The sequence below is a fragment of the Sus scrofa genome, chromosome 1 (genome assembly GCF_000003025.6).
Source record: "Sus scrofa isolate TJ Tabasco breed Duroc chromosome 1, Sscrofa11.1, whole genome shotgun sequence".
In the NCBI taxonomy this organism is placed as follows: domain Eukaryota; kingdom Metazoa; phylum Chordata; class Mammalia; order Artiodactyla; family Suidae; genus Sus; species Sus scrofa.
In genome coordinates, this window is record NC_010443.5 from 57,052,955 (window position 1) to 57,063,528 (window position 10,574).

At 43.5% G+C, this 10,574-nt stretch overlaps 1 protein-coding gene across 2 annotated transcripts in view; it reads right to left on the reverse strand.

The window, feature by feature from the left end:
* RNGTT (RNA guanylyltransferase and 5'-phosphatase) overlaps positions 1 to 9,031 on the reverse strand; it is a 209,122-nt gene extending 200,091 nt beyond the window's left edge. Inside the window, exon 1 of one of the 2 annotated variants that reach the window (XM_021089928.1) lies at positions 8,751 to 9,031. In XM_021089928.1, coding sequence (XP_020945587.1) covers positions 8,751 to 8,814 — 64 coding nt within the window. In that variant the 5' untranslated portion in view covers positions 8,815 to 9,031. The remainder of the gene's footprint in view (positions 1 to 8,750) is intronic. The other variant, XM_021089934.1, reaches the window with a different exon arrangement.

Sequence of the window (10,574 nt, forward strand, 5' to 3'; positions counted from 1 at the left end):
TCCTTCTCTCTGCTGACTGAGAGGTCTGATCCTGTTTCCTCTGCATACCCTCAACCCCCATACTTGTGCCCCATTACTCAGTCACACTCTCCTGATAAAAACCTGGACCTGGATAAACCCAACCACCTGATTTCTTTGGGCCTACACTTATGCAACTCGAGGCCCTGGAGAAAATCCCAGAGGACAGCAGATGGGTGACACTATAAATCACCACTCTCATAGGTGATCCTATGACAAATAACCATTTCACATCTTTTCTCATTTGTAAAATATACCGAGCTCCCCTACCGCCTCCTCACCTGATAGCTTCCTAAAAGAAAAGGTAAAAAGAAACAGAAACTAACTTTATGTGTTTAACACATATCAGACATGACTTAAAACTCACCTAAAAGAAAAGGTAAAAAGAAACAGAAACTAACTTTATGTGTTTAACACATATCAGACATGACTTAAAACATTTTACATAGATTAGTTCACCTAAAAGAAAAGGTAAAAAGAAACAGAAACTAACTTTATGTGTTTAACACATATCAGACATGACTTAAAACATTTTACATAGATTAGTTCATTTATTTCTAACATGAATGTATGTTATTATTCCCATTTTATAGATGAGGAAACCAAAGCAAGAGAGACTGAGTAACCTGTCTATTGTCACACTTCTAGTAAATGAGGTAACAGTGGTTCAAGCCCAAGTGATCTAGACACAGAGTCAATGGATATAATTACTATTTAACGAAGCTTCTCCACCATTGGCAGAAACTTGCCTCACCTTTGCAGTTATAAAACTTTCTGTATCTGAGTCCATTTTCTCTTTCATTTCCTGTCCTTCCTCCCATTAAAGGCAAATCCCCTTCACTTTGCTTTGGATTCCTTTCCATTTTGCTTTCTCAAGGACCATCAATCACCCCTCCTCCCTTCCATTTTGTTCCCAACTCTTCTGGTGTCTTAGGACCTCAGCAGTATCACATAAAACTGGCAACTCTTCTCTTCTTGAAAAATTCTCTTGGCTTCCATGACACTGGACTCCTTTAGTTTCTACCACCCACCTAACACTACCCCCAATTTCTGGCTATTCCTTCTCACTCCTTTGTTCCCTCTTTTTTCCTCTACCCAACTTCTAAATGCCAGGTTTTAGGGGTTCCATTCTGGGCCTTCTCTTCTACTCTTTCTACAATCTCTGGATTGGTCTCTTCCACTCCATGGCAGAAACAATGCTATCTGTTCACAGATTCTATTTATTTTCCTCTTCCATAGCACACAGAAAGACTATATAGTTCTTAGCTCCTCTTGTAGTTAGATGAGGGCTATGTAACTAGATCCTGCCCAATGGGATATGGGCAGGGGTAAGATATAACACTACCCACAGCTGGTCATAAAACATCCTGAGAGATCACCCATTCCTGCTATTCCCTTTCCACAGCAACCTTAGAAGTCACATGTTTAGGAGTTCCCGTCGTGGCGCAGTGGTTAACGAATCCGACTAGGAACCATGAGGTTGCGGGTTCAGTCCCTGCCCTTGCTCAGTGGGTTAATGATCCGGCGTTGCCGTGAGCTGTGGTGTAGGTTGCAGACGCGGCTCGGATCCCGCATTGCTATGGCTCTGGCGTAGGCCGGTGGCTACAGCTCTGATTCGACCCCTAGCCTGGGAACCTCCATATGCCGCGGGAGCGGCCCAAGAAATAGCAACAACAACAACAAAAGACAAAAAGACAAAAAAAAAAAAAAAAAAAGAAGTCACATGTTTAGGGGCTCCCGTTGTGGCTCAGGGGTAACAAACCCAACTAGTATCCATGAAGACTCGGGTTCAATCCCTGCCTTGCTCAGTGGGTTGGGGATCTGGCGTTGCCAGAAGCTTCGGTGTAGGTTGAAGACACAGCTTGGATCTGGCATGGCTGTGGCTGTGGCCAGCAGCTACAGCTCCAATTCGACCTCTAGCCTTGGAACTTCCATATGCCACATCTGTCGCCCTAAAAAGACCAAGAAAGAAGAAGTCACACGTTGAAGAGGATACTATGGCAAGATGAAAGAGCCCAGAGAGTCACCACTTGGGAGAACAGCTGCCCAGGAAAGCTGCCTGACACACAATGCAGCACTGTGGTATGAGCAAGAGATAAACACATGCTGACAGGAACCCTTGGAGTTGTTAGAGAAACTAGCATTCCTTATCCTGACTTATCAACTACCATGTCTTTAAATGTTGTCTTTATGTTGATAAATGTACATCTCCAACTCAAACTTGTCTGAATTCCAAACCACAGAATCAATTGTATACTCAACACCTTTACTTGAGCAAATCAGGATCTTAAGAATACCTCTTCCAACCTGCTTCCCACTCAATAAGTCCTAATGATCTTAGTCATCCCACTGCATAAGCAAAACCTTAAGACTAAGTTTTGTCTCTCTCTCTCATTCTAAATTCAACACCTAATCCTGTCCATTTTCCCTCTTAAATATCTCTCAAATCAGCCTACTACTCCTCAACTCTATTTCCAAACCATCACCATTATCTTTCATCTAGACTACCATGGCAAATGCCTAGTCTCCTTACTTCCATTTTTATCTCTTTCAATTCATTAACACAGAGCAATCAAAGTAATCTTTTTAAAAATGAAGTCAAATCATCAACTTTAAAAAAATAAAACTGACGTCAAATCATCTCATCCCAATGCTTAAGAAATGCAATGGTTTGCTCATGCAGTTTAAGAATATATGAGGGAGTTCCCACTGTGACTCAGTGGCTTAAGAATCTATGAGGATGAGAGTTTGATCCCTGGCCTCGCTTAGTGGTTAAAGGATCTGGCGTTGCTGTGAGCTGTGGTGTAAGTGACACACGTGGCTCAGACCTGGTGCTGCTGTGGCTGAGGCATAGGCCAGCAGCTGTAGCTCCGATTTGACCCCTAGCCTGGGAACTTCCATATGCCATGGGTGCAGCCCTAAAAAGACCAAAAAAAAAAAAAAAAAAAAAAAAAAAATATATATATATATATATATATATATATATATAAGGGAGTTCCCGCTGTGGCAGAGTAGCTTATGAATCCGACTGCAGTAGCTCAGATCCCTGAGAAGCAGACTGGATACCCAGCCAGGTACAGTGGGTTAAAAGATCCAGCATTGCTGGAGCTGCAGCATAGGTCCCAGCTGCGACTCAGATTCAATCCCTGGCTCGGGAATTTCCATATGCCTTGGATGCAGATATAAAAAAATAAATATTTTAAAACATAGGTATATAAATGTTGGGAGTTCTGTGGTGGCCTAGCGGTTAAGGATCCAGCATTGTCAATGGTATGGCTAAAGTCACTGCTACAGAGCAGGTTTGATCCCTGGCCAGGGAACTTCTGCATGCTGTGAGCACAGACCAAAAAAGGCAGTATATAAATATTAAAATCCCTTAGAACACCCTAAAGCCTATATGATCTGGTTGATATTGTCCACCCTCACATCCATATCCTCACTTTCAGTCTAAGATCCCTCCATCATCATCCTATCCTAACAGAACCCTTTAAAAAAAAAAAAAGAGTTCCCACTGTAGCGCAGCAGAAACGAAGAATTCGCCTAGTATCCATGAGGATGCAGGTTCAATTCCTGGCCTCGCTCTGTGGGTCAGGGATCCAACAATGCCGTGAGCTGTGGTGTAGGTCGCAGATGCAGCTCAGATCCCATGTTGCTGTGGCTATGGTGTAGGCCAGCAGCTGTAGCTCTGATTCAACCCCTAGCCTGGGAACTTCCATGTGCCACAAGTGCAGCCCTAAACAGGAAAAAAAAAAAAAAAAGGAACCAATAATCTATTTAGCAAACTTCTATTTATTCTAGATAATTCACATATACCTTCTCTGAGAAGGCTTCGCTGATCCCCTTCTTCTTCCCTAAATTCATACAAAGATTTAGGTTTATGACCTCTAATATCCCATGATATTTGATAATAGTTACAACAGAACTGTTTTAAAATGATGGTTTGCTACTCGCATGAAACCATCACCATATGCTCTTAAAGTGAGGGACTATATCTTAATCATCTCCCTAGTCCCTAAAACCAGCAAAAGTACACACAAATATTTGCTGGAAAAAAATGACTTCAAAACCTTCACTGTTATCAAAAGACTATATTAGTTATATTCTCATAGTTCCTAAGAAGTTCTTTACACGTAGTACATGCAAAATAATTTTATGTTGAACAAACTGCCTTAAAGAAATGAGCAGTATGTTTTCTTCAAAGTTTCACCTGAAATCTATGAATCAGAAAGAGAAAAAAAAGGAATTCTTCAGAAATATAGTTTGACCCTATCTCCAGGAGCTCCTCACTGGAAGTCTGGTTTAATTAGAGAAAGTGACTTCATAGTCAACAAATTAGTGCCATCTTCCCTCTGATTCAGAAAAATTATGAACTTCTAGCACTAAAAAGATTCATCCTAATGTTTACAATGAGAACATTTAAGTCATAACACATTTTCCTCAATATGCAAAATATCAAAGAAATTATACAATAAGCATGAATTTTTTTTAATTTTGGCCACATCTGCAGCATGTGGAAGTTCCTGGGTCAGGGATCAAACCTGCACCACAGCTGTAACCAGAGCCACAGCAGTAAGAAATCCAGATCCTTAACCCGCTGAGCCATAAGGGAACTCCAAACATGAATTACTTTTATAGTGAGAAAAAAATAATGGGAAGAAAATAGGCTGTAAAAACTGGGAATGTGAATGATTCCTTATTTTTCTCTGTAGCTTGCAAGAATATAGCTAGCACTTCTTGCTCTACTACTGTAAAACACTGCCAACCCTCCATTATCTAAAATACAGGCATTCCCACCACTGAGGCACAAGAGGATCACAGCCTCTTTGCAGCACCAGAACACAGATTCAATCCCTGGCCCAGCACAGTGGGTTAAAGGATCCAACGTTGCCACAGCTGCAGCATAGGTCGCAACTGTGGCTCGCATCTGATCCATAGCCCAGGAACTCCTTGTGCCTCCGGGGCAGGCAAAAATAAAAATAAAAAATAAAATACACAATGTGTCATGAACACTTCTAGGACACAGAAAGACAGAATTTTAAGGGAAATTCACAGAAACTTCTCAAGAATTTTATGTTGCATTCACTTTACTTTCTAGTAAGCAGCATAAGCCAAAGCAGACTTGATTCCCCTAAAGATCCAGTTTGGCTGTCAGGAGGTCTGCAGTTCTGTCCAGGGCCCACAGATCAGGTAGGTGAGCTTAGTGACTCACTCAGCACAACAATCAAGAATCTAACTTTCGGGGGTCAAAATATTCCAACACAATAAAAAGGAAAAACTTTTTATTCCTAACCCTTCATGCCCAGGAGACAGAGGGGAAAAAATGCACAAAACTCTATTTCTTAGAGAGGTGAAAGCTGCCTGGAACTTAGCACCTTACCTGCTGCTGTCCAACCCCAGTCGCTATCACATTTGTCCCATTCATCCAACAAGAAGTCAATGTTCTGATATTTGTCATTGCCATCTTCTTATTGTATTAAAAGTCTGCTCTTTAAACTAAGCGCAGACTTTTCTAATTCCAAATTAAAAAATAGTCATTTTGATAAGATCTTCATGATTTTCTTTTTATCACAGATCAGTGTGGTAGGTAACACTAATAAAAGGATCCAGCAAGCATGCTCCAGGTTGGAAAAGAAGCCAGACATCTAAGTTAAAGAGTTTTTCATAACTCCGTAGAGAAAATTACATTATAAAGGGAAAGGATTCAATATTAAGCTAGAAATGGCAAAGGGAAAAAAGTCAAAATGTCCAGAGAGTAAGACTTATAAAGAAAAATGTAAAGAACTATAATCCATTCATTTGAAAAAAAGTACAGTGACTATCAAGTAGAATTTACAAGTGAAAATGCCTATAAAAATTATTAGAACTTAAAGCAAAGTTCGTTTTTATTAAAGAAAAACATTTCTTCATCCTAAGACTTATTTAGATTATCTCTCAGTATCAGTTTTTTGTTTTTTTGTCTTTTTGCCTTTTCTAGGGCCGCTCCCGGGGCATACGGAGGTTCCCAGGCTAGGGGTGTAATCGGAGCTGTAGCTGCCGGCCTACGCCAGAGCCACAGCAACGGGATCCGAGCCATGTCTGCAACCTATACCACAGCTCACGGCAATGCCAGATCCTTAACCCACTGAGCAAGGCCAGGGATCAAACCCGCAACCTCATGGTTCCTAGTTGAGCCACGACGTTAACCACTGAGCCACGACGGGAACTTCAGATTATCTCTCAGTATCAGTTTTATCCATCATTTATACGGCCTTATTTATTGACTGAGGGTTTTATATAAAATGTTAAGAAAAGCTGACAAACTAGAAGAACTAGAAAATCTGAACTTAAAAATGACTACAGGACTTCCTGTTGTGGCTCAGCAAGCCAACTAGTATCCATGAGGATGCAGGTTGGATCCCTGGCATTGCTCAGAGGGTTAAGGATCCCGGCTTTGCCTTGAGCTGCAGCATAGGTCACAGATGTAGCTTGGATCCCACATTGCTGTGGCTGTCGTACAGGCTGGCATCTGCAGCTCCAATTCAACCCCTCACCTGGAAACTTCCACGTCCCAGGGTGGTGGGGCCCTAAAAAGAAAAAAAAAAAATTGACTGCAGACTCTTCTCTTCCAACAATTTTAAAGAAAGAGGCAGACATACTATACATGTACATAATTAGTAAGGAAACGTAGCTCACTACAGAATCCTTTAATTTTTGTTTCAAAACACTTTCTAGGAAAAGCATTAAGACGGAGCTAGTTAAAATTTAAAACTTTCACTTTTCAAAAGAAACTGTTCAAAAGAGAGTGAAAAGGCAAGCCACAGATGGGAGAAAAGACTTTTAAAAGCAAATATCCAACAAAGGACTTGCATTTACAATATATAAAGAACACCAGGAGTTCCCGTCATGGCGCAGTGGTTAACGCAGTGGTTAATGAATCCGACTAGGAACCATGAGGTTGCGGGTTCGGTCCCTGCCCTTGCTCAGTGGGTTGACAATCCGGCGTTGCCGTGAGCTGTGGTGTAGGTTGCAGACGCGGCTCGCATCCCACGTTGCTGTGGCTCTGGCGTAGGCCGGCAGCTACAGCTCCGATTACACCCCTAGCCTGGGAACCTCCATATGCCACGGGAGCGGCCCAAAGAAATAGCAAAAAGACAAAAATAAATAAATAAATAAATAAAACAGTTCCAAAAAAAAAAAAAAAAAACACTAACAACCCAAAAATAAGATAAACAACACAATTTTTAAAGTTAGCAAGAGGAGTTCCCATGGTGGCAAAGTGAAAACTAACCCAACTGGGAACCATGAGGTGGCAGTTCCATCCCTGGCCTCGCTCAGTGGGTTAAGGATACTGAGTTGCAGTGAGCTGTGTGCTGTGGTGTAGGTCGACGATTGGGTTAGGATCCGACGTTGCTGTGGCTGTGGTGTAGGCTGGCAGCTGTAACTGATTGGACCCCTAGCCTGGGAACCTCCATATGTCACAGGTGCGGCCCTAAAAAGACAAAAATAAAAAATAAAAAATTAAAGTCAGCAAAAGATTTGGAAACTTTGCAAAAGATAATACATGAATTGCCAAGAAGCACATAAAAAGATGCTCAACATCAAACCGTAATAAGTACTAAACAGCTATTAGAGTGGGTAAAATTTAAAAGACTGATCAAATCAAGTGTCCAAGAGGATGTGGAGCAAACAGAACTCTCATACACTGATAGCAGGAATGCAAAATATTATAACTGTGGGAAAGAATTTGGTATTTTTTAAGGTTAAATGCACACATACCATATGATGCATTGCTCTCCTAAAAATTTACACAGGGGAAATGAAAGCACATGTGCATACAAAGAAAGGTAGGTGAATGTTCACAGCAAATTAGTCTGCAACTGTCAAAAACTGGAAACAACCCAAAGGACCATCAAAAAGTAAATGGATAAACTAATCTGTATTCATAACAACAGAATACTAAGAAATAAAAAGAGCGAACTATTGATACATACCAGAACATGCATAAATCTCAAAACAGTAATGCTGAGTGAAAGAAAACAGAGGATTCCCCCCCCCCAAAAAAGAGCATACAAAATGCAAACTAAATCTACCGCGACAGAAAGCAGATCACTGGTTGAGGGCGCGGGGGAGATCACAAAACGCAGGAGGAAACCATAAAAGGTGCTGAATGTGTTTACTACCTTGATTGTGATTCACAGGGTGTGTGTGTACCTGCGCGCGTGGAAGTCAAAATTTATCAGGCTTTAAATTTAAAGTCTGTTGTGTCAAAGTCAAAGATGAAAAAGCCCTCAACGTGAGTCATGTTAAAAAAAAATCAAAACAAAACAAAAACAAACCTCCAGTCTCAGTGTAGATCAATTTCACCGCTTAAAAACTGCCCCTCCTCCTCCTCTTTAGCAACCTCCTTCATCTCAAAACTGACACTTGTCCCCTCCCCTTCCGAGAACCTTTCACAAACTCCTAAGCTGAAAAGTATTGCCCACTGAGTTCTTTAGTCCTCAGCTCCTGCCACACAAACCCCCTATCTACCTTCCCGATGGCAACACTCAGCCTTACTGGATATTGACAAGTGCCCCCACTTGCTCCGGTCCAGGTTCCCAAACACTCATCCACGAAGCTTCATCGGACCGAGCACATCTCGGTCCTGAAACACCACCACCAGACACTGAACTATCGCAAGCTGCGCCCCCTCAGCCCACCCATGGACCCGCGGGTGCTCAGGCACTCGAACGCCACCCCCCCGTCCCGCTTACCTGCTACCGGCTGGCCTCGCCGTGGACAGTTCAGCCACCGCGGCGGGATCTTGTTGTGAGCCATGTCTTGGGGCCGCGCACAGCCGCCCCCTCCACCAACGCTCGCCGCGCCTCCGCCGCCGCCTCCTCGCGGTTCGCTCTGCACCCGAGGTCCGAGGCACCCGAATCCCGGCCAGCGTCCGAACCCGAGCAGCCCCGACCCGGGCTACTGTCAGCGACCGCGCGCCACTTTCATTCCGCTCAACTCTAGACTAACCCACAATGCACCGCTACTTCCGCCCCCAAAGGCCCCACCCACTTCTTTCCGAGGTCAGAGGTGAAGAGAGACAGCTCGGGGGAGGGGTGGGAAGGAGTTAACGCCCAGAACTAAAGGGGCGGTCTTCCTTCGACCCGCCCCGCGCGGGTCCCATCCCAGCCCCTTTCTTAGGGTGGTTCCACGCATGCGCTGCTGCCACAGTTTGGAGTCCCGCAGGGCGACTCTTATTTTCCTTTCTAGGCAGCAAATGGAGACTCCAGAAATCGTGAAACCAAGCCTCTTTCCACACGTAGACTGGTCCGCAGATTTCATAAATGCATCCGTTTTACTAAGAAAGGGGCCTTTCCTCTGTTGTCATAGCTCAAGGGCCTGATCGCCATTCCTCGGTCAAATTTGGCGTCCCGACAGAATCTGAGTTTGAATGGGAATTTGGAAAGTTCTTTCTGCCGTGGATTAGGGAAACCAGCTTTAGAGAAATTCTAAGGGCGAGAGACTGGAGCATCGGAAATGAGTTTCTTTTTTTCAGAGTACTTCTAGGGATCCATGAAACATCTGAAATTAATCCCAAAACATTTTTTATGAGTTTTGTCTGTACATTTCTAGAGAAAATTTTATATCATATTTGGGAGTCTCAGAGGGTCCATGTCTCAAAATTACTAATGTGTATAATTGGCAAAGGCAGGAATCGGAGAGCAGAGTACCACTACATGGCGGTGTTCTCTGCTTTACCAAACTGTCTCTCCCTTCGAGTTAAACACGGGTGACTGGAGGCGCTTTATAAACTATGTCCATTAGCAAGTTACCAGACTAATTTAGTTAAAGTATTACATATGAAGCTGGATGCTGGCAAGTTATAACTCAGCAGTTTGGTTTTAAGTACCTGTGCTATATCTGACCTGCAAGAGCTTGAGGTTTGGGAGAAGGCATCATAAAGCGTCGATGGGAAACTGGCCCAACAGTTCAGCCCTTGAATGCCTGGACGATCTCAGTAAGATCAGAATCCTCCCAGTAAATAGAGAGGGCCCAATGGCTGTCTCTCTGAGAGAGCCTGAGTTAGGTCATCCTGGCGATCTGTGCTGTGGTTACATCTGCTGAGATCTTTGGGGAAAAAACATCATTCCTCTGCCGACAGGACCAGATAAGCCTGTTTCCTTACAGAGCAGCAATCTGCCCAGATGATGCCCTGTTCTATCTTCTGCTGGCAGGACAGAGTTGGTACCAAGCCCAGAGTGGTGCAATGTTTGATTCCCCAAATCTCCAAGGATGGAAAAGGTGAGCCTGGTCCTGGGAAAATACCTCACTTTCCCTTCCTGGGGATGACTCCCCTTGGAGACTGTCCTCCTCACACACTGTGTCACCCAGGGAGCTCATTCCTGGCACAGGGAGAGCTTCACAGAGGCTTCATACCAACGATGAGTGGCTGTTTTGGGTTGTAAGGCAGCAGTCTGTGCTTCATTTTTACACCACTACCCAGTTATGCCCTCTCCAACCTTAGTGCCAACAGACCGGGAAGGCCATGTGGCTCCCTTCTGCCCACAAGAGTGGACAGAGTAGGAGAGTGGTATCAA